This window comes from Glossina fuscipes, unplaced genomic scaffold (assembly GCF_014805625.2).
Source record: "Glossina fuscipes isolate IAEA_lab_2018 unplaced genomic scaffold, Yale_Gfus_2 43, whole genome shotgun sequence".
NCBI lineage: Eukaryota > Metazoa > Arthropoda > Insecta > Diptera > Glossinidae > Glossina > Glossina fuscipes.
Window position 1 is genome coordinate 2,083,916 of NW_023998427.1, and position 25,296 is coordinate 2,109,211.

Sequence of the window (25,296 nt, forward strand, 5' to 3'; positions counted from 1 at the left end):
AAAAAAAAAAAAAAAAAAAAAATGGGGGGTTTAAAAAAAAAATAAAAATTAAATTAGATGAGAAAAACTAATTTTTTTTTTTTTTTTTTTTTTTTTAATTTACATGAATGTAAATAGCAGGAGGTTTGAAAATTTATTTACATTTTTCATATATATATATATTTATATATATATATATTTATATATATATATGCATGTATGTATGTATGTAAGTATGTACTCATAGGTGTATTAATATATGGAGATTAAATTAACAATTAAAATAACAATAGCCTGAACTAATATATAAAACAAGTCGATACGATAATTATTTACAATGTTTGTTTATATCATATTTTATGAGAGTAGAAAAGGGAGAATGTACAACAAAACCTACAACAAAGGGTGCAACGATGGTATGTGGATGCACAACAATGCTTTTAAAAGAATGTGGAGAATTTTCTTCTATTGGGAGTTCTTGCACCGGTATGACCTCCGCCGGCTGGGCTAGCGTTAACCACAGCCACCGAAGCATAAGCGGCTGGCTCTACGTGCGCTGTTGCAGCAGCAACACCATGATCGACATTAATAGTCGTGTCATTTGATTTCATACCGATAGCGGAAATTGTGTTCGCAGTGAGTTTCTTATGTCCGTAAGTAGCGTGCAAAGTTGCAGGAGTGGGAGGTGCCACTACTACCGGTACCAGCACGGGTTATACAGAGATTTCATAATTCATATCGTATACACTGGCACGATCAGGGGTCGGCGTAGCAGCGCTACTGCGATTGGCACCAATTATCAATTGACCGTTACTTCCACTAACGCCCTGACCGGTGCTAATTGCACCGTTGTTGCGAGCTTGTTGCTGCTGCTGCTGTTGTTGTTGTTGTTGTTGTTGCTGCTGCTGCTGCTGTTGCTGTTGATGCTCAAGCGTTTGCATTTCCATAGAATCTGTCATTTCAAGAGCTCTCACGAAAGACATAGGACGCGTCGGGGTCTGTTTGCGTTTGATTTGTGGAGAGGGTTGCGTATTGGTATTAATCATAGCCGGATTTGGTGGAAAGACTGGCACGCCACCGTGCAATTTAGGTTGATAACCGCTACCACTAGTGCTCGCTTGACTGACCGCATTAATTGTTGCTTGAGCGTAGGTCGTAGGTTGGTGCGATTGAGACACGGTTGTGCCGTAACGCATTATATAGGAAGAGGGCGGAGCTGCCGTATTAGGTGGTATTATGGTGGGGCTGGTGGGATTGGAACGTTGACACGTTGAATGCTGATGCGGTTGAGATGGAGGATAATCATGACCTTGAATTTGATGCATCCGCGAATGAGTCATAATCAATGGATGACCCTGCTGCGTTCCGCCACTAACAGTTATATATTGAGGTCCTGTCGTATTGTGATGCACACTACTTGGCGTAGTGCCCGCATTGCTGCTAATAACCATACTACAATTGCCACTAGAACTTCCTTGGAAACCGGGCGACGTATCTTTCCACAAATACATTCCACGCTGAGGACTACTAGCAAGTTCCCGAATATTATCTACTGTATTGTTGGCACGTGCATAACATAAATCGTTGCCGCCGTTACTGCCATTTGCATTGTTACTTTGACGCACTAGTTCTCCTTCGGATAAAAAACGTCGTTGCGGACTGCTGCCGTAAGATTGTTGTGTTAAAACAAAAGCATGTTGCTGTGGTTGCACTTGTTGCAACACGCTCCCGCCTACTTTCGTAACATTTAGAATTCGTTTTATAGTTATTCCATCTATATAATTTCAACTTAACTTACCCGGCTGCGGTAGCTGCTGTTGCTGTTGTTGTTGTTGCTGATGATGTTGCAGCATGGCACGTTGTTGTTGTAAAAGCAATTGTTGTTGCTGTTGTTGTTGGATTGTGGGCATTTGCGGATGTTGAGGTGGTAAGCCAGTGCCAACTGTTGTTGCCACATTTGTCGTGTACTCGTAATATGACTGAGTGGAACTCTGTGTATTGTGCAATTGCTGCTGCTGCTGATTAAGACCAATAAAATCAGGCCTTCTTGGTTGTGTCGGAGTGCCAGGATTTGACCTATGTTATTTAAAAGTCCAACATTTAAATATATAACAGTGTCGACTTTTTCAATTGTTATTTAAATGTAACAAAACGTTCATCATTTATACTAATCTAATAATAAAAAAAAAATAAATAAAAATAATAAAAAAAAAAAAAAAAAAAAAAAACAATACCAAAACACAAGACCAAGTAAAATCAGTCACTATACGTAAGTAAATTGTATATGTATATGCATATGTTATGTATATGTATATGTATACATGTGTATGATATAATTCTAAAATTATAATAAATGAGTATGAATTGTTTCTTCAAACAAATCATCGCGCTTCATGAATCTATAATAAAACGAAGTACGAAAGTAATGAAGATATTAGCTCTTAACAGATGTGATTCTAATTAAATAATAAACGTATACTTGTAAGAAGCCGTGTACCGGTCTACTAAGCCGGTCTAATGCCAATCTAGGCATTTTTAATTGCATTTACATATAATCTCCTAACGGGGAAACCTTGACATTTATCGCATTAATGACTAAATCGCTAATGCGATTATGTTTCAGAAAAAATAAGAAAAGAGAAAGAGAAAGATAAGCCAAGGAGATCTTCCTCCCAATTCACATTAGATATTCGAATACCTTACACAAACGATTATAAGTAATATATATATTTTGTATATATCGTGTAAGTATAATATATTTATTTTTGAAAGACTTTGCGATCTTTATTTGAAAATTTACTTTTCACACCCACCACTAAAGGATGGCGAGATTTGAACCGAGAAAATCTCTATTTTTCAAAAGGAATATAAAATTGACCGTTTTTCTCATTACTCATAAACCTACAACGGACGAATCGAGAAAAGTTTGAACTTACGTATTGCGGGCAATATTGTGACGTCATTTTTGAACGGTTTATGTTGCTTCGTGAAAGCCCTGCTTATAGCGGTGACATTTAGGTTGAATTGTATGCAATACGCTACGAAATTGAAAAGAGGACAACATTTCCTCCTCCGGCCCATGTTTAACAACCTTATTTATCTCATTTTCAATAACTTCTTTCTCTTAATTACAAATTAGTTTTATCTTTATATTTTTGGGGAGGTTCCTTCCTTTCCGATGAGAAATTTCTTTGGACATCGATTCACAATCGCTTTCTGAATCCATCTAAGCTTATCTGTCCGTTCGTTCGTCCGTCCATCCGTCCCTCTTGTTTTCTTGTGTTTAACTTACTAAGCGGCAATATTTGAGATATTTTCATGAAATGTGGTAAACCGACGTGTTTTGTCCCAAGTACGAACGCTATTCTAAATCGTTCAGATAGGACCAATTTATCGACTATCTCTCGTATAAGTCATTATTTTAAAAATTCGTTACATGAATGACGGTGGTAAACGAAGTAGTATAAGTTAGATCATGTACGATTTTTAATAAGGAGACATTTTCAGAAAATTTGAAACTAAGCGCCCCGTTCTAAACTAAATATTAATGTTATTATAATCACAATTTCTTACTAAGTGCAAGCGTAGCTCTATATTAATTGACTCGATTTTTTAACTTATTCTGACGCAATTGGTAAAACAAAGTTTTGAGATTACTATGATGATTTCCACAAATGTGCAGAGATTAAGTAAGCAATGGTTTCAATATCGCAAACTTAAGATATTAAAAAGATTATATACATTTTCCCCATTATGCAGTAAGCGTCCCGTTTGGAATTTGAGTTTTTATCCAAAATTAATAACATTTCTGTCAATTTGAACTATCTATCTAAGAGTAATGTCGCAATAAATCTAATTATCATGCATACGCAGTCACTAAATTCAGATTCCTTCAGAGGATATGAAATGGCATTGCTTTCATTGCTTCCGACTACGATATCATACTCTCTTCTTTTGGATAGAGGATAGAGCTCCTCGTTTGTTGATTGATTGCTAATACTCTCGGTTACTTAATTATTAATGCACTTATACGCAAAATTTATAAAGGGCTTAAGCAAAAAAATTATATTAGAATGTACGAAATGGCTAAAATATAGAATTAAAAGTGTTTATGCCGTTTTAGTAATCTACATAGCAGCGCAATATAATTTTAGCTTTCTTCGAACTAGGCCACTATCCAAAGATTTAATTTAATAACTGAATCAAGTTCGTGAAGTTGACGTACACTTAATAACATCAAACATTAAAAAAAAAAATTATTTGTCACGAAATAAGAATTAATTACCGATTTGGGCACAATATAAATGTGGATACTTCCAGCTATGTCCATCTAATATTTTTTATTTAGTTTCGTTTGATTTTAACATAAGTGCGATTTTGATATTAAAATTTATTATTAATTTAAGTATGTTTGACGCGTACATTCAAGGAAAGACAAATAAATACAAAAATTTATATAAAATATAAAAATAAATTCACACAACGCCACAAAAGCCTCGCGCACGCACATCATGACTATGACAATCGAAATTTATTCAATATCGGAGCCGAAAAGCAATTATTCCTTTTGAGTTGCACGGTAAAAAAACTGATGGGGTTTATTGTTGCACGTATTCTGATAAAAATTTATTCATATAAGAAGAATATAAATGGGGAAATAAATGCGAAACTTCGCGCCGATTATTTTAATTATAAATAAATTCGTTCCGTTTTTTGATAAAACTCGAATTTACTTAAAATTTACTTGTTACAAAGTTTAGCAGTAGTAGTAACGGCAATATGCAATAGCAGTAGGATATGGATAACCTCCCAATAAAAACTTGTAGGCGCGATGGCTAAAGACGTATATTTGCGCATCTTCGACTGGTCTCAACTGCTGCTGACATATGCTAAATACGACTACATCGATCTGAATACGTGGTCATCAGAAGGGGCCATGCCTCGAGAGTATATCTGTGCGGTAAAATTTCCCAGGCAAAAATATATTGTCTGAACTCTCGCAAAACACTTTCTGACAGGTTTTGCAGCATACTGCTGCAACACTCCAAGACAGCTTAATCATTGCCGTAGCTTGAGCTGCAGAGAAAATGCCGTCTCATAAATGATATCGATCTCTTTAAACTTGGATTAACACTATACGACATCTTGTAAACAACGAAAGCTTACATCGTTCAAACATCAATACCCAAGCTCTCTATACCAGAAATTCAGGAAGAATTGAACGGATCAGGTAAGTTGTATTAAGCAAAAAATTTCAGCGGAACGAACGAATTGATTTGCGCACCTAATGCTTTCTTATGCCGGTATTGAGCAGAAATACATTCAGTCCAGAATAATAATAAATAGTTAATTTAAATTGACAACATCATCAAAATACCGCAAGTCGGCGAAATAATTTCTCTTCACGCGCTTACTCTTAAATTCTTATTTGCTTATACTGAGTTAAGAGATACGGGACCGATGCAATGATCGGAAGAATGGTGTTTTTTTTTTTTTTTTTTTTGGACAATTCCAATCGGACGTACCATCTCACCGATATTAGTGCTGAAAGTTTCTGCTCTCTTGCAAGCCGCTATTTAGCTAGATTTAGTAGCTGGCAGTGAGAGAGCGGGTTGCTTTGATATGTACTATGATAGTGGGGATATGATTTTAACAGATCAACCATCAAAGAAGAGGAAGAGCAAGTGAGCGAAAGTGTTTCGTATTTCGCATTTCTTTCTGTATTTGTAAAGCATACAAAAATGTATTGGAACTTTAAATGCTTTTGCTTGAGGACAGCCTCCCTGCAGCGTAAAAGTCGAACAGTATCACAGAAACACGTAGGATATTTTTGACAATAAAAAATTGATCTTGCCTTGGCTTAAAAAATTGAACTAGCAGTGCCTGTGGCAAGCATTCTTCCGCTCGCAACAACAAAGGTATCACTTACAATGAGTTTGAAAGTGACGGAAACATTTCAAGGAACATGCCTGCAAAAATCACATGGCTATGTACCAACGGTTGTGAACAGCCTTGCTTTCTGTATTCTGTTTGATGTTTACTCATAAGGTACAACACATACACCGTATAAATGTCCAGTTTGATTCCGAGATTAGAAAAAGTCATCCATCCCCACCGCCTCAGTAGAATATGAAAATGTAGTTATTTTTCTTTTTCTTTTTTTTTTTTTACGATCACGGCGATGGGTATAAAGGATTCGAATGAAGTTTTCTTACTTGTTTTTTTTAAAGTTTTCGAACATAATGTGCATAACATTCGACACAACCGACAGGAGGAAATGCATGCTAGAATAGTCTCTCACGTGCGTATACTTTTTCGATCTTAGGCTAGTTTTACCTTAAGCACTTCCTATTAAATGTACGCGCCTAAAATGTACTTCAAAAGGAATAATTGTATTTTTGCAATGTTACACATCCACTACCGTATTAAGGTGGAGGGGATTGAGTAAAACTTTTGTGGCTCTGTTTTGTTAACAATAAGGAAAGCAAGAGTTTTTATTGAAAACAAATATATGTAATATTCAAATATAAAAGAGAATTGAAGTGAATGAATGAATACAAACATACCTTCGAACAGGACTAGCCATTACTAAAGGAGTAGCTACACCTAAAGGTTTTATACGTTGTTGCATTGTGGGTGTAGCCGTGTTCCCACTGCGACTTTGTGCTTGCTGTTGCTGAGGTTGATTCATTGGATTCGGATGATCGGGTGACATCACATCGTTCGCTCCGCGTTGAGGATCCAGACCTCTATTTTGAAAGAAATGATATTTACATAAATACATCATCGATATCTTTATATGCATGAGATGTTGTAAGAATTACCTTTGCCTGGCATGAGGACTATATCTGGGATGATATAAGCGCATATGCCTGGGTGAATCACCACCGCAACCCACGCCAGTACCACCAGCACCACTAACTGCACCAACACCAGTTCCAGTTGTTATGCTGCCATTATTTAAATTGTTAGCATTTTCTAACTGCGGCAAATAAAAGCTTGTAGAATTGTGCCTTTGCAGAGGTGGAGTCGGTTCACAGTCTTGACTTTGCGATGCCTGCGGCTCCATATCTGTATCCGAACATTCACGTCCAGGAGAAAGCTGTACATTTAGAAAAATCAAAACAAATCGCAATTTTTCAGTAAAAACATTCACTCTCGCTTTTAAATTATGCTTGCGCGTCCAATACGAATACAACTAAATAAATGTTCAAATGATAAAATTTCGAGTATTGTGAATGAAAACAAATACTATCGTATTAAAAAAGAAACGATATTCTCTTGCATATGAAATAATTTTCTCTTCTTTTTTTTTATATTATGTACTTTACTTTAATGTTTTCATACCTATTATTAATAAGTAGAAAATTAATTCGCAAAAAGATTAATTTTAATTAACATCGAATTACGGAAGTACGGAAATATGAAAATACCCACCAATACACTATAGTATCGTGCGACTGGCAATGCGTTTTTTTGTCTACCCTACACCACTTGTGGTACAAGAGTATATTAACTGAGTGCGTATGTATGCAACACCTAGGAAGACCCGAGAGGGACTTACTTTCTATTATACCGAGGTTAGCAAATTTTTTCTCTGCCTATAGGTCGCAATTGTCGACATATTTTAATCAAATTTTCTGCACCGACTTGTGTTTTAGTCCCAAAGAGAATTCGGTTCGGATCGCACCAATTCTCCTATGACGTGTAAATGCCGCACCCAAAAGGAGTTGAGATGTACCCATCTTTTATTATACCGGTCGATTTAGAATCACTTTCCGATTTGATTTAGGCGTCTGTCCGTCTTGTTTTCTGACGTGTGTTTTAGTCCCAAAGACGAATGCTACTGCAAATAATTCAGATAGGACCGCTTTTTCCAACCACTTACCACATAACACTTTATTTGGAAAAGTCGTTATATGAATACCCGTAGAGTGATGTAGGGTATTTACTGGTGAGCCGTGGCCCCCAGTAAGTTTTTTACTTTTTTAAATTTTTTTTCTCTCTTTATCTTCTTCATGTTGCAGGCCTAATAAATTTTTAAAAGAACAGTATTAAGCTGAATACCGACTTTTACGAATTGTGTTTATGCCTGAAATAATTTTCATCTAAAAGAACGCAATATGACCTCAGTAAGGGTAAAATTTTGCCTTTATTTCATGTTCTTTTATTGAACAACAAGAATCTTGAATCTAATTACATGGTCAATCGCAATCGGCGCGACGGTCACTTGTAGTATCATGTAGTATCAATGGGTTAAAACTGGAAAAGTTTGAAAGTTGGTTTGAAAATGTAGATTTAATGCACTTCCACGGATCAATTCAAAGAGGAACATAATCCAATAGCATATCTTTCCCCCTAATAATTAAATCCGTATCTATGTTGATTATTGATTTGAAATTTTGCGAAAATCGGGAGTAAGCATCCTATCCTTCTATTTCTATTAATAAACAAAATTCAATTTCGCTTATTTATATCAAACTCTTTAAGTTCATGCAAATATTATATTTCCACAATCAAGCGGATTTGAATAAATAGTCCATGCCAAGTCCGCACTTCCTGGGCAGGTTAAAGGTGAGAGCTTTTTTTTTTAAATATGGTAACATGGATGGCTACCAAAAGACTCAACCTAAACAGAGCATAATATGTTTTTTTTTTATTTTTTTTTTATTTTTTTTTTTTATAAATTTAAATGGCAAGTTTGATATTTTTCCAAAAAGAAAAAAAAATTTTTAAAAACTCACGCATTAACTAATTATTTAAGGAACTTTAATTTTCTTCTACTTATTTACATTTTCTTTTTCTAAATTGCAACCAAGTACCTAGTTATAAAAAAAAATATCCATTTATTCGTAAATGGATGTACTCATATATATAAGTGTAAATGATAAGTAATATCAAAAGAAGGTTTTTTTTTTGTGAAATGTTTATGCAATATATATGGATATATATATCGAGGGCATTTTAAAAAACAAATTTATACAGTAAAAAACTTTTAAATTCGTTTCTTTTTTTTTTATTTATTTATTTCTTTATGTATTTTTTTTTTTTTTTTTTTTTTTATTTGAAAAAGTCTACTGAAACAATCTGAACATATTAAGTCAAATCGCTTGAATATATGTTTCGATTACACGTATGTATGTAAAAGGAAATTAATTTAAAAAAATACAGTGATAATAAAAAAATATTTAAAATTTTATATTTTACCTTTGCATTCGGTGCTTTCTTTGAATGTAAAAAGAGAGGCAAAGAGTAAAACTAAATTTGATTACATTTTTAAGCAGACCAATTAAAGAGAATTACAAGTACAAACTAATTTACCTTTAATACAGAACAATATTATTTTCGAAGATTAGATGGACGCTTGTGCGTTTGTCTCATCCATGAAAGTCTGAATGTCATTTTTTCGCTTGCATGGACGAGCGACAAACATAGTTTCATATTGAAAGCCCACTACTTTTCCACTACTCGATTTCTCGATTTCAATATCAAATCACGTACGCGTCCATCTATACTTTTTGAACGACATTAACATGCAGAAATGTTACAAAAGCATGCTTATTTATAATTTATGTTTTCAATTAATAATATATAATTTTAAAAAATAGAGAGCGAGAAAAGAAAATATCTCTGCACATTCAATCAATGAAATGCGAAATGAAATTCTACCCATTCTGCTCAATTACTGTACTGATCGTCATCATCGCATACTTATCTAGTTTCATATTTTTTCACTCCCAATGCTCGTACACTGAACTGCATTTCTAACGCGATTTTGTTCTTATTCTTCTTCTTCGTCATTATATTTATATGTCCGTTTTTTCTTTTTCCAATATTTCCCTTCATAGGACTAAGTTACGAGTATTTAGAGAGAGAGAGAGAGAGACTTGGCCTACTTGGTAGTAACATGAGAGCGGCTAACATTAGTGGACATTCAAAACGCAATTATATAAAAGTACGTAATAATCTGCAGCGGGTTTTGGGCCATTGAGCAATTACTTATACATAATATATGAGAAAATGAAGAATTTCAAATTAAATTCTAAATTAATGCAAAATAAACCACTACAACGACATGTACTATATATGCATTTAAGAATATCGAGAAGAATACCAGATACAATATTTTATTCAATCACTATTCGTTCAAGCCAGATTGATAAATGAAAAAATCAAAAATAAAAGTAGAAAAACAAAGAAACGAAAAATAGAAAAACGCGTGGCAAAGTTTGGCCAATGTTGGGTCTTTGAAAATTTGCAGAAAAATTTCAAATTAAGGCTCTAAGAAAACAGGCGTGAAATCATAAGAGACCTTCTTCTTTTCTTCGCTTAGATCGAAATAGTGAGCTAACACCAAATAGTGTACTTTTTGAACGAAATACAAACAACAGATAAAGCAATAAAGATATCTAAGGCGATTATTGCATTGAATGTGCCTTTTATTATCTACTAACGAGATTTAGAATGCAGAAATTGCACTTAACTGAAATTTTACAAACTCTTAAGTCTATAATTCGCTATATCAAAACATTTTTCACGCTGTTCACACTCATCGTAAGAAGAATCTTGGAGTACGGTTAAGAGCTTGCTATCAAATTGATTTCCGGTGATCGCTTATTATACCCTACATTACTTGCGGTACAAGAATTAAGGATCCCTTTCTGAATTGATTTATTCAGAATCGGTTTTGGCATCGATCCAAGCATGTCTGTCCGTCTTGTTTTCTCGTGCTCAACTTCTTATACGCCACGATTTTTCAGCTATTTGTTGATGAAATTTGTTTTTAAAAACGTTACGCTTGCGATATTAAATGATGCGCACTCAAATGTATTCGTCGCTTCAGTCAGTAGTAACTTTGAAGAAGCTTCTTGTTAACCTTCTTAGTTGGCTTTACATAAATCAGGGATGTAGTACAAAGCACTTTTCACGAGATTCACTTTATCTTCCCTACGGTGAATTTTATATATTGTAAACGAGGAACGCATCTCTCAATCGAAAAAGAAGACAAGTAAGAAAGTTATATTCGGCCACAACCGAAACCTTTATGTCCAGCACCGTTATTCTAAAAAGGAGTTACAACAAGCAAAAGAACCGCATTTTCCTAGACTAGAATATTGAGTGAATATATGGTGTATGTAAGTGAGTAACGGAAGGCAAAGTTGTTCTTTGTTTTAATATCACATAGGCGTCTTCTTTAAAATGTTTAGGTCACATCGAAACTCTTTCGCAAACTCCTAGCCGACATCTTCATTTTCGCTAACGGGAGAATGCTTACCACAGATATTACAGAGTTGGACAAACTGACAGACGGACAAGCTTAGGTGCATTGCAAATTTGAGAGTAGCCAAGCATCTATATACTTTGTGGCTTGCTTCTGCGCGTTATAAAATATTTAAGAAAAATATTAAATTTCGGTATACTATAATATTGCGTGGGCCAATTTTTTTGTCATTTTTATGCAGGTACTACAATATCAGCCCTAGGATATGCTTTTAAATTTTCGTAGATTGACTTGTGGCAGTTTGAATGACGAATGAGGAAAGACACAATTGTTAATTTTTTTTTTTTTTTTTTTATAAACACAGGTGTTCTTGATTTACGTAATAAAGTAGGCGTGTCCTTCGATCGATTTGCCAATTTTCAATACCAATCGGCGTGTAAGAACTTCGAAATGTTTCTGGGAAATTTGAAGTCAATAGCTTCAGTTTTGCAGCCATGATAATGTTAACAACAAACATTGCAAACAGACGCACAAACGAAGAACCGCCCAGTGGGACATGCTTAAATCGATTTAGAATTTGATGCCGATGTAGAATATATCCATGATGGGCATAAAAAGCACGGGAGAAAAGTCAAAATCACAGATCAAATATCATAATTTCATTCCCATTCACATCCCATTGCCTTTGAGTCTATTGTGCTTTATTTACTAATTGGTTTTTCCTATATTCTTTCATTTTTCTGGATTGATTTTCTTTGATTTTCTAAAGTATTGAAGCGACATTACTTTTCTCTTTAAGTCAAAAAATAAATAAATAAACATAATATTATATGCATCTTGGATGCTCGTTGTGTTGGGAGTTTTTTTGTTTCCACGATAAACTAATTAAGATTTGAGTGTTATACAAAAGGCTTTCAATAGGAAGTCTAATGTATATTTGTGTTCTGCAGTTTGAATCATTACCTGTTATTATAATATTGTAGCAATTCATTTGGAAAATATTTATTGAAATTTTCTCTCTTTGACAGAATTATTTTTGCGCCAAATATTTGAGAAAATTTTTAGATAATTACATCTATTTTAAAATTTAATTTATGATATTCAACTATTAATACACGTAACATATTCGAACTTTGTACCTCAATTTTTGTGCATCACACTATTTTAAGAATAGATAAAAAAGTTGAATATTATTCAATAGACGGGGATTTATATATGATATGTATATATAAATATTTATAATATATATTTTAATCGGGGTGCCATGCTTTACTTTAGGGGAATTACTATACCATCCACCGGAGGATAGAAATATTAAGACTATTAGGTGTACTACGATGACATCGATAAATAATAATAAAAAAATTATAAATGCTTATACAAAAAACTAAATAAAAAATAAACAAAAAAAAAAAAAAAAAAAAAAAAAGGAACACAACACACTACCTAATACATGATTAAATATTAATATACACAGACTCCCTTCTTGCTACAGTTATATGCTATGATAGAGTTCAGCAATTTCATTAAACCAACAAAAGAACCAACTAACCAAACAACCAAAGAGCAAACGGCTGTTTAAGAGGTTAACTAAAAATCACGTTCTAAGCGATACTATGTTATGCTTTGGAAAAAAAAAAAAAAAAAAAAAAAAAGTAAAACACAAAGAGAAATAATAAAGCACGGAGGAGAATAAGAAGAAGATAAAAAGATGGAGCGAACATATAAAACAAAACAACTGAAAATATAGATAGAGATTATTTGCATTTCGCATTTACCCACCTTACTATAAAGCGTAGTGCTGCCCGACCGCTGATTAAAACCATTGCCCTGGTCCGTATAAGTCTTTACCTGTGTATGTCGATTGTCTCTATCATAATAGTTGCGTGAAAGTCCGTGTGGCGAGTGTTGGGCATTGCCTGTAGGGATACCGCCTTTACTACGATAGACACCCGAACCGGAGTTTTGTTGACTACTTGGATCGTGTTCTGTAGTTATCGTGCTAATAGGTTGACTTTCTTTAACTGAACGACGTACAGCATATTTATCGGGCTTAAGAAGACTAAAGTAAACCAAACGAATAGATCAATTAATATAAAGTAAAAAAAAACATAATTTTGATATATTAATCAAAAGCATTTACCTAGGATACTGCGGCCCGAATTGGGTATAGCAGCAATTATGCCAACATCCACGCGAAAAGGGATTATAGCCTCCTTTAAATTTACCAGTCACCTGTTCGTTGGTAGTGCGTCCACGTGACACTAATACCATATGAAATCCCGTTAAACCAAATATCGGTATAGCCAAGATCGTCACAATACCCATAAGAATCATACTATTAAAGAACCGAAACAAGATAAAAATATTTTCAAAAAACGATATAATAAAAAACTTACGCTACAATTGGTGCCGTATGCCTTATATTAGGCATAACTTTCAGTACGTAAAACAAGCATAAAGAAAATATGCTTAACATATGTATGGAAAGAGAAACCAGGAAGAAAAAGAAAAACCGATAATTACGACGACCAATGCAATTATTAACCCAAGGACAATGATGGTCAAATGTCTGCAAATAAAAAATACACATAATACTTGATATTCTTTTTATCATCGCAAGTTGACTTCAAAATTTTGACCAATGTTAGCAAAAGAGAAGAAATATATTAAAAATATTTTATATTTAAACCTCTCGGCTTTTGTTTGATTGATTGATGAATAATTTTTTAACTTTAAATATCATTTTATATTCATCAAAAGGACATGTGATAGGTTAGATTTTTGTAACAATGTGATATATGAATCGGATATGTGAGAAAGCAACGCCTAACTCAGTAAGTTCGTAGGATGATATTATTAAAAGTCGCCGCTATTTATGAATCCGTATGACTTTTAGACTTAGTATCAACCCTCAATCGAAATTAATATTCATATATTATTTAGATAGTACCAACGTTCAAACGAAATCTGTCAAAATTTCATTGCGTTTCAAGCACTACTTTACAAATGATATTATCGTTGTTTTAGTGAGGGTACGAACGAAATTCGCATTTTTCCATTGTTTTGAAAATTAGAAGGGTATCGTTACTAATAAAACCACTTGTAACTTGTAAACTAATTATATACACTTGACACATTTGATGATTTGATGATGATTGATACTATGTACTAGTCATCGTATCTTATATCTGTATCTTATCGCACGAACCAATTAAATGATATGTTAAATAGCGATTTTAAATTAGCCATGGCTTTTTGTCTCTCGTCTGTTCTTCGAAATCTTTTTCTTTATCTAGGTCAGCGTGGTCTCTAAACATTTCTTTTCGTCACGGGGTCGGCTGACCTTTGATAGGTAAGAAATTTATACTCGGCTGTGGCCGAATCTTTTATATCCATTACCGTTATCCTGAAAAAGATTAAAGGAAAGAGAAAAAGTCAATGTCTGCATTCGGCATCAACGGGTGGGCATGGCTGATTTGCAGGATAAGTATGCAAGCAAATCTATATCGTGTACCTATTGTAGTTTATGAGCAACGACTAGAGGGGCACGAAAAGCAAAAGTGTTTTCAATTTTCGTTGCATGAACGTGTGGGTGTCGCAGGCGTACCCTTTGACCGGTTTCTTAGACACAGCAGTTAGGCAGACAAACAGATGAAGAGACGAAAATGCTTAGGTGCATTCCGACATTGACACCGCTCAAGAACGTACATACCATATTATGTTTTTGAAGCTTGTCTCTGGACGTTAATAGGAGTCTTGCCAAAGAAATTAAAATTTTATACGCCATAATATTGAATAGGCGGGCCCGATTTTTCCCATTTTTCTACAAGCAATATGACATCGCCCATAGAATGTACCTTCAAATTTTTATAGGTTTATCTAGTGCAGTTTGTGAATGGTGAGGAAAAATCCCTTTGCTTTTAATTTGGACACCAAATAAGCCCGATTAGACGAATATGGGATCTATACGACACAACGTGTATATTGCGCGAATGCATTTTCGTTCTTCCTTGGAATCAAATGTCACACATGAAAGTACCCTTCAATAGTTCAATTCAATAATGAAATACTTATTATGTCAATAGTCAGAGAAATTATTTATTAAGATAGATAGATAGATTTTTATCCATGCCAGTCCAAACTGATTTATTCCTATCGTATCGAATATTTCGATATTGATCATAGGCAATTTCATATATGATCACATTTTCAATATTAATACATTCTGTGTAATCTAATCAATCATTCATTATTGACGTTAATTTGTTCTTATAGAATTTCATGTATTCCTGGTTGCGGCGATCAAAAAACTTTCAACATTTCGATATTTCGCCAATATATATGTTCTTGATCCCAAACTTCTTTCTGATATTTAGAAATCAAAAGTCCTCTCTTGAAACATTATCTTTTGTTTATTATTTCTGACGAAAAATGAATCGCTTACGATGTGGGCTAAAGGTTCAATATCTGATATTCTATTAATTTTCAGGACAGAATATAATAGATAAAAAGAATAGACTCTTTATGGAGAGGTAGTTTTATTACATATTGTAAACAATTTGATAAATTATTTTTTCGAATTCATTTAGGATAAGTCCGCGCTCCACACGAGTATTAATAATTTGAAAGCGTTTAAAGACTCTGAAGTTGCGACTAGATTTTATATATCATTTAAATTTTTGCAAGGGCCCCTAAACCGGTTCAAAAAAGCTCGTAATTATAACCACATTCGCTGAGTTTTATGAAAATAAAGTCTCTAGGAAAAGGAAAAAGAGTCTTCGGAACACTGATGTCTATCTTACTCAAGAAATGGCGGCGAATCGATAGCACGATTTAATAACTTAACTAGAAAGAAACCATCAAGAATAAATCTACGCTTCTCTATATTTATAAAGAGGTAAAGAGACAAACATGTTCCAATCCAAACTCCTAAGTGCGAAGAGGAAGGATCGCTTTTGAACGGATTCAATTGAATCTGCGTGGCATCTGCAGGAACGAGACCATACAACGGAGGCGCACTCAAGTATTGATCTGAATAAATTTATGTATAACTTTCGAAACGTAAGGATGCTTAAGCTCTTTGGAGCTTTTAATGCAACGCAGCGCTGACCTAACCTTGACTCTTAAACATAGCTCAATATGCAGATTAAACCATAGTCTTCGGCCGAATAGAAACTCTAAATCCATCAACCCATCGATGTTTTATTTAGTTAGTATCTGCGCTAAATGATTACATGTGATTTTTATTGTCGACCGGTCCCGACCTTGAGGTTCGAAATTCAATTGAATTCGTCTTGACAGCTCCACAACTTCACTGACATTCATCTCTTGCTAGAGCGTAAATAATTCGCACTAAATTCGCACAAAGCACACAGATAATGGATTCCAAAACATATTAAAATTAACTATATTAAGTTCCGATCCTCGTTATTTGGTGTACAACACTTCACCAATCGCTTTCCGACCGATAGCCTATTATTAATCGTTTCATCAAAACTTAAATATTAAACTTCAAAAGATTGCAAGACATAAATTAAAAAGTTTTATTAATAGTAGTCTTCCTGTAAGAACAGAAAAAAAGCGGGAAATTTTCTTTAATCATAAGGAAAGCACAGATATTCCGCACGGCAGTCTAAATCTAGACCCAGCCAGCGGGACCAAGAAAGGTGTGCCGCCAAGTGGTCAGTCGGTCGTGTTCTCGAACCTTTTGTTCTTTTTTTTTTTCACCATAACTTATATCCGCGGGAATAAATTCAATACACTTTTCTTTTGAACGATTCGATGTTCCTTATGTTGGGAAAAAATACAAGTCAGGAAGGGTATGACGAGATCTGTTCTGTGAATACGCTTCAATAACTTCTGGTCGCCTAATTGCCAATACTATATTCAATCAGTTATTGCTATTTGCTCTACGTAAACTGGGTTGAGATCGCATGCGCTTCATGCCACGTAATGAACATTTTGGGGATTATCTTTAACTATGGTCTACTGAATTAGGAGCTATTTAATAACGGTTATCATATCACTTCTATAAACGAACCTAAGAATACCGTCAACGATTGCCTGTTCCGACTTCGGTAACTTTCAAATGGAGGATGGCCAAACTTTGCTGTTTACTTCTGGTGAATTCCTTGGCGAAGACAATGCAGTTTGTATCCTCTCTCCTATCTATCGTGCATGTGGATATGATATTCTTATACTTGCGTATAATAAACATAGTTCTTCTGTTTCCTTGACCTCCCCCTTATAGCGGTAGCATCTAACCCCCTATCAATATCATAATTAGCATAAGCAAAAAGGCAAAACAAAATAATTTCGTTTCTATTTTACCCCGCAATTAGTTGATCCATCGAAAAGTAATTAATAAATAAATAAAAACCGGGTTAAAAAGCCGTTGTCTGCTAATTATCTGTTATTAAACACTACACTGCTTGCGACACAGGGTGTACAAGGTTCGTTTGGATAGGTCTAACACTTAGAAAAACTTTAAATAGACCCAGTTTATCTTTTTTTTTTTCAAATCATGTGAAATCACTTTCTCAGTTCATTTAAATCGAAACTTGTCTGTCCATTGGTATGCCTGTCTGACTGTCTATGCCAGTCCACGTAATCCTGTATTCAATCTACAAAGTTTGCAATTTTCTCACATACTTTGATGAAATTTGATACATTTGGCGTATGGCAGTCACCAAGACAGAACTTTCCTACAATTGGATTCGATCAAAGCGCTTTTAATACTATTCTCCACATAATGTCTTATTTTAAGGATATTTCTAAATTTGGATGGTATACGCCCAATTGTTTGTACCTCTCTTTCTTCCTGCGAAAAATTACCCTTTATATAGGGAAAAATATAATTTTGAATATTTTATGATGAAAATTGTTTCTCAATAAGTAGTTTGACATAAAGACTAACTGTACAAAGTTGCGTATATTTTATTTAACCCCATTCCATACTAAGGCTGTCATGAAAGTTAGACATTTATATATGGCAGCAAAGTCCTATCCATCGTACACCGCAAAGACGGGCAAGTGTCCATAATGTGAAAACATTAGGATCACCCACAAGGAATTTTTAAGAAACCCAATCAACTAGTAGGCATATTCCAGCTCAGAGATATATTCTGAATCGTTCTAAGCAAGTCCATCGGTCCATTGTTTTTGTTCAAGGCCTTTTTTTTTTATTGATTTCAGTTCCAATTGTGTATCAAAGTTGTGGACTCCATTACTGTCTATATCTTTGCTGCATAATGTCTTCCTTTCCACGAGCTTCTCCTTGACAAAGATCTGCATTGTATCTTTAAAACCTCGTATCTCTTTATGTAATAACCTTTGCAGTTTTTTTTTTTTTTTCTTTTTTTTTTTTCTTCGTTATCTGTGACGCACTATCTGAGTAGAATTAATTTCATTTCGACGGATGTTACGAGCAACGGATTTATATAAAAGTAATGAAACTAACCACACAAGAAAAATTGTTTTCGGATGAAAACAATTGTTGTGTTGTGGAATTGTTTTTTATATTACGCATTGCATATACTGATGCAGCCTTTTCTGTGATGTAAAGACACATCTGTAAAGACAATCTGCAAAATCGATTCTGTAATACATAAGCGCACTAATCCTGAAACTATTTTGCGAAACATTTATTACTATTTTCGTATTGTTTTAGCGCCTTTAAAGTAAATAAATTGTTGATTTAATAATTATGTAATTACAATGAGGTTGAATTATTTTCAAACTAACTTCTTACGAACTGACATTTTTGCATGTATTAGCAAAAAGATCTTCGGAGAGATCATCGAAATGAGGATCGCGTACACAAGATCAGACCTGTAATAAATCAATTAAATGAAACATGTTCATCTATCAACATAGATCAAGGCCTCTCAAATAGACAAGCGAAACCGTTCAACAAAAATAGGTCATTTCTTGAAATAATATTTGCCCACTAAGCCAAATTGCCAACAAGCTATTTGTTTTATGCAGCCTTATGGGATGCGGATACCGCTTCGAAGTGACCTCCGGACAAGATGCAAGAAATAGATCTGCAGATGAACGAGGCTTGGGAGCCACCAATCATGTCATCTTACGATTAGCCAGAGTGATACTGAGAGTGAGGAGTCATATAGTGGTTTTCGATCATTTTTACATATCCTTGTCCCTGGCATACTATCCATCGAAACGAGGGTGTCATTGTGTCAAGACTGTACTGCAGAATAGATTGCCTAATTGCAAACTTCCTAAGGAAATTTATTCTCACCATCATGGTGTTGACTTTTCGGCGACGGCGTCGAAAGGCAACAAGGTTGTTACTTTGCTGTCTACTTATATTGGTTCGCAACCCGTAGACAATAGCTGTTGATATGATAAGCGACGAAAGCAAAATATCGATACCCCTTGCCCAAAAATAGTGTAAGAGTGCAATATGCGTACGGCAGGAGTGGACTTGATGGATAGCTATTTAGATCGCTATCGTGTATGACTCCAAAACCGCAAATGGTACCTCGGCTTATCCTATCATCTATTGAGCCTTGCTATAATAAATTCGTGGATATTTATGAAAAAAAAAAAAAAAGCCCAAGGCAAACGGTATCGCAAACGTACAACTACCAAATCATGGTTAATTGCGCCATGATTTGGCTGCCGCTCTCTGCAATGTGGGACCTCAGATAAACGGCAATAAAAGAGGTCAGCTTGGTGAATGGATCATTAGAGAAAAATTTGTCGGCGAAAAAATCTTGATCTCATATTTTACAGTCTAAGGATGTATGGAAAGACGCATGGCCACCGGCCTATATTTTCAAACAGATTGAGATGTAAAATTCCACTACGGTCATGTAGCAAACGCAATAATGTTCCTTTATGTTCAAATGCTAAAAATAATTGTTTCATGGAATGTAAAGTTCAAGGAGTAATTAATTGTTCATGATGATGTAGAAGCACATCGATGTTTTTTTTGGAAATTAAAGGAAATTTTCTCCATTGGCTACACTCAATTCACCCGTTAATTGCTAATTTTATTTATTAAAAATAAAAAATTTAAGCACTCACGGGTTAAAGAGTACCGGACAAATAATAACTTGCAAATATCCTTCTGAATCGAATTATTCGAGTCGCCTTTTCGTTTGTGTGCACGGTGGTAAATATAGACGCGATTCTAATCGATTAATTAAGTAATTAACTGAAATTAAAAATTTTTTTGCAAACTTTATGCCTTGTTTCAAAGATAAAGGTTGTCATAGGTTCTCGTACATCCGTAGAATAATTATTCTAATTTGATAGCAGAATCTTTATTAATTTCTTGGTTTTTAACAAATATTTTTACTTTCGCTCGCACTCGCGCTTTTCTAGAAATTCTTACTTCATATTGCACTTCAGAAGTGGAGGCTCTTGAAATTCATTGACATTGAATGGAATATTACCAGTATACTTGGCCGCATCCTATACTCAATGTGACACAATATAATGCAGTTAATTAGGAAAGAGAAGCTTTATTTGGTGATTTTTTTGTTTTTTTTTTTTTTTAATTCAATCAATTTTACATAAAACTTTCCCGATTTTATCTTACCTCAATGCAGTGATTGCATACGGAACAATGAGAACATCTGGGCGGCCGGTAAAATTTGCATGTCACGCACCATTTCATTTTCACAGTTATGCCATTTATTTCTGCGTTTTTATACAGAGGCGCTCTAAATTCCTCCTCACGATCTTCATCTGGTGAAGCTGCAAATAGAATTAGTTTCCTGAATTACTTCAATTCAAAGCAGTGGGGTCGAAAGACGAAAAATATTAAATACATGTAAATATTTACCCTTTGGTATTATACCGGGATCCATAAATGTGGCTAATGTAAAATTGGCTAAAACAAAAAATGTTATTACACCTTGGTAGGCAGGTACCCACAGATGGCTTTTCATGTAATATTGACAGCTAAAAGCAAACAAAGAACAAAAAATATTAAAAAGAAGATATGTATAAAGTGCAGATAATCGGTTTTCATTCTTTATTTCATTTTATTGCCTTAGTTGTGTTGTCGTTTTGGTGAACGATTTTTGAGAACTAAAAAATATCAGTTTTTCCTGAAATGTACACACATATATGTATACATATAAAATGATTAGGTAAACATGCCGCGACATCACTGAGATGGACGTTGCTTGCACACAAATACTAAATGATTGCATGCCTCGAACATAGAACAAGAGAACACAAAAAAGAGGCCACACATTACATCATGTTCGAGTAGAAACGTACTTAACGTAAAACTCCCTGATGCACTGCATATCGAAAGGATCATCAAACAATTAAAGGGAAAAAGCAAACAAGAAAGTTTTTGCTGATTGACAGAGAATCTATGGACAGATTTTGCGATATTTCCTTTTTTTAACCAAGACTAGGAACAAAAGACAACATGAGGGGAAGTTATATTCTATATATCTGCTATTGACAGGCTTTATCTCAAAAAATTAAAAGGCAAAGCAATGACAATTGCCGATCCGATTCTTGAAGTAAAGCAATAATAGATGCAACTAGGAATAATTTGTACAAATTTATAAATCAACCTACGCTTTGATACACATAATGTGGTATGAGTGGTCTAATTGAGTCTCTTGAAGATTCCGATGGGATTCACAGAGTATTAGTGCCAGTTGCATTACCTGCCTATTGAGAATGTAATCATAGATTATGCTTATTTTGAACCTTGATCAATAATCTTTAACTAAATACACATAATATCATGTAATAATATAATATTATCTTTCCGTCTGTGCGGCCTTGAACCACTCTAACAACATACATTTCTAGATAGATACGGTAAAATTTCCCGATGGAACGAACTGGATTTTCAAACCTAATAGAATCGAATACCAGATATTTGCGTGCAACAATCAACCTCGGTTTTTGCGCCATTCAAGTGTCAAAAAAGCGCAGATAAATTCGAACAACATATTTATTTTTTTCTTTGCCATATTACAATGAGCAAGAATATCGCCAACGATTTTTTGGGTTTTACAGTTGAAATGACTGAAATTCATTGAGTGTAGAAAGATGCAGTTCAATGCCCATATAATTGATCGACTCCGCACCGTTTGCGATTTAATATTGGAAATTATTCCTTCGATTAAAAATTTTGCAATCCGTGAAGACTTAGAATTATCTGAGTAAAATGCACACAACTTGCACACAATTATTCGATGCTAGCATGGTGTGGTTGTGTGCGCCTATATGCTTATCTAAAGCATCTTAATGCAAGTCAATGCATAATGTGATACGCAATAAAAAATTGATTTTAGATTTAAGTCACTCAGTCAGTCAATCAGTCAATGCATATTCGAAATAACAATTTTACCGTAATTTCTATTTCCAATTTCGATTTATTTTCAACTTAATTAATAATGGAGAACTATGTAATAAGTACTAGCTGGGAAAAAAGTCTGTTTCTTTCTTTTTAACGTTTAAAAAGTATTTTTCAAACTAATCTTTGAACTTCATACATTTGTTATTCTGCTATTGCAAAAGTTTATAAGCCTTTGTTTCGTTCTCTTTAGAAAGAGATACAAATCGATTGGAAGCAAAGCTGACGAATAAAAAGAGGCAACAATTCAGATGTTTTCCTTTAGTTAACAATAACATTCACACAATCAAAAGTGCACGATATTTGGAAATGGCATGCAACTTTACTTTACTTCATCCGGGTTCACCTTCGAAAGAACACAAGAACAAATTCAACAGCTGTAGTAAAAAAAAGGATATAATGATAAACTGCTTGTAATTATGTAAACGTAGGAAGAAGGTGTGATATTTGAGAGAAGTTTCGTATTATAAAGGAAGGACTTGTCATACAACCCTCGTAATGTTTATTAGATAAAGTAACAAATAAAAATATATACTTACGGATAGAAGAAGAAAAGAAATGTTGTTACAAGCAGTAAAATCCAGGCGAAAGTCGCAGGAATGTAACGTGTTTTAATATCGCATTTGGGCATAATGGTAACTTTGAGACCGACGATGGTAGAGCACAACTGTACGAACAGAAAAGTGTGTTAATTCAGTACAATCGCCAGCTACCAGCTACAGAATACCAGCTAGAGCAGGTGTATGATTTTAGTGACGAGTTAAATGACACTGTGATGTTTTAGATGAAGACACATACACAAAGAAGCGAACGCACCGTACCTTGTCCTTTTCTTTAATTAAAGAGATATTATAGAGTAAAGTGCACAAATTAAGCGCAATATAGCGCATCTGTAGAATAAATAATGTTCTATAATAACAAAGTTTGAAAACTCTAAATTTATGGCGAGGAGAAATGGTTTTTTAAAACACTATTCATTAGGAGAAACACATAGTGAAGCATCAATTTGATAAATGTTCTTACGGAAAGCAAGTAAATGAGATTAATCGATTTAAAAGCTTTTTTTTTCATGAAAAACTGGACCACTTTGAATTCGTATTAATTTGTTATTTACTCTTCCTTAGGTCTTCTGTTTTCGTATATATTGTCTATTAATTTATTGCTTCTTAACACTTTTCCTCAATCATGGCATTGCTTATAGGAAGGCTACATACACACTAAAAATATGAAATGTGTGTATATCTTTTATTTCTAACTATGATGTTTTTCTTATTATTTCTTTCTTGTTATTTATTTATTTTCACTTTTTCCGTAGCCCGCATACTTTAAGTAACAATGTTGTAACTAAAATTGTCACTTTCAATTCTTACTTTTACGGAATCCGCACATTATCAACATGATTATCTATCATCAGCTTAGTAAAATTCTTTTTCCGGCTTTGCAGAAATTGTCTAAATTTTATTCAGCTAATCCACCCATCATTTATTTGAATCATCTTTTGCAATGTAATCAATCACCAGGCGCAGCACCGAACGAAGGAGATGGAGCCTCCTTTGTAACGTTTTCTACATTTCGTTTTACACTGATATTCGTTTTTCTTTTCTTTTTTTTTTTTCGTATGATTTGCTTTGGCCTTATTGAATTTTCAAATTCCACATACGATCAAGATAAGAGAAAACATTTTCGCACCCACACTTGCATTCACTAATCTGCTTAGTTTTATTAAATTTTATATCTTTTTGCGTAAATGTGTAAATCTTTTTCTTTTACCACTATAGTAATTGTTTTTTCTTTGTTATATTTTCCTTAAGCTAAAATGGGTTTTTCTCGCCGCTGCTTTATGCTTACACATTTTTAAATCCAACTTTTTTAAATTTATAATTTTTTACGGATCTTTTGATTATTTAAATACTTTATTCGATCTTACATTCGTTTTCCGTATAAATAATTAGATTTAGTATAATTTTCCACTATCCGCTACAACCCGTCCGACTTAATATCGTTCGTTCGTGACCGATAAACTGGGCTGCCTACATTAGGAATTAAGATTTTGCGACAAAATAGTTTCGGTAAGAAGAAGGGAACGCACAAATTAGGAATATGAAGATTTAAAGTAGGAATTTAGTTAAGAGTCACAAATACTGCTACGGGTGTTCTAATCTCCTATCTTTTGATTATATTTTGATTAGTTACATATTTTAATTAATAAGCAGGACTTATCGTTGCAGTAAACATAATTCCGGTTTATGCAAAAAGAAAAGAAAAAAAGCATTCTTTAGTTAATAAAATTGTAGGAAAGTAGTGACAGAGGGTTTATATGCATTATTAGAAAACCAAGCTTTGAAATTTTAGCGTCGCACGTTATTTTCCTTAAATAAATGTTTAAAATATTTGACGATCTACGCATGAGATACATTAGCTTGAAAGAATTTCTAATTTCATTGGTAAAGAAAATACTTATCCTTCGAGCTTTCAAGATATCATTTGCGTAGTGGACTTTTAAAAAGTTTTATTAGGCCAACCTGTCGTGCTACTCTATCATTTAATTATCATACGACCGATTTGTAACGTCAGTTACTCCGCTTAAAAGTTAATTTTTTTTTTGGCATGTTGAACAGAGATGGACTGAGCCAATAGATTTGTGGCTTATATGTCCAAAGTTAATTTTCAAATTCATTTCTAAACGAAGTACCTGTGATTAATTCCGTAATTGTTCGTCTCAACCAACATTTCA

At 34.0% G+C, this 25,296-nt stretch overlaps 1 protein-coding gene across 6 annotated transcripts; it reads right to left on the bottom strand.

The window, feature by feature from the left end:
* Window positions 1-414: 414 nt before the first annotated feature.
* LOC119637055 (palmitoyltransferase ZDHHC8B) lies at window positions 415-24,489 on the bottom strand. 6 transcript variants are annotated; one of them, XM_038032868.1, is made up of 11 exons: window positions 23,933-24,489; window positions 23,102-23,394; window positions 21,018-21,136; window positions 20,772-20,929; window positions 13,600-13,772; window positions 13,344-13,538; window positions 12,983-13,262; window positions 6,804-7,081; window positions 6,546-6,728; window positions 1,778-2,055; window positions 415-1,714 (listed from the first exon to the last, which is right to left on the bottom strand). In XM_038032868.1, exons 2-11 carry the CDS (start codon window positions 23,191-23,193, stop codon window positions 693-695), a joined length of 2,778 nt encoding a protein of 925 aa, XP_037888796.1. In that variant the 5' UTR covers window positions 23,194-23,394; window positions 23,933-24,489; the 3' UTR covers window positions 415-692. The 6 variants fall into 6 exon arrangements, with proteins under 6 accessions (XP_037888796.1, XP_037888795.1, XP_037888798.1 ...); XM_038032867.1 differs by having other exon boundaries at window positions 23,102-24,489; XM_038032870.1 differs by having other exon boundaries at window positions 415-1,711; window positions 23,102-24,488.
* Between the last annotated feature and the right edge of the window lie 807 nt (window positions 24,490-25,296).

What these genes read in the sequence shown, in the direction of transcription:
- LOC119637055 (XM_038032868.1), bottom strand. Translation starts at nt 23,193, where the DNA reads ATGCCCAAATGCGATATTAAAACACGTTACATTCCTGCGACTTTCGCC. An exon ending in TTTCTTTTCTTCTTCTATCC is followed by an intron (nt 21,137 to 23,101) that starts GTAAGTATATAT and finishes GTTTGCTTTTAG; the next exon opens with CTGTCAATATTACATGAAAA. An exon ending in TTCGGGCCGCAGTATCCTAG is followed by an intron (nt 13,263 to 13,343) that starts GTAAATGCTTTT and finishes GGTTTACTTTAG; the next exon opens with TCTTCTTAAGCCCGATAAAT.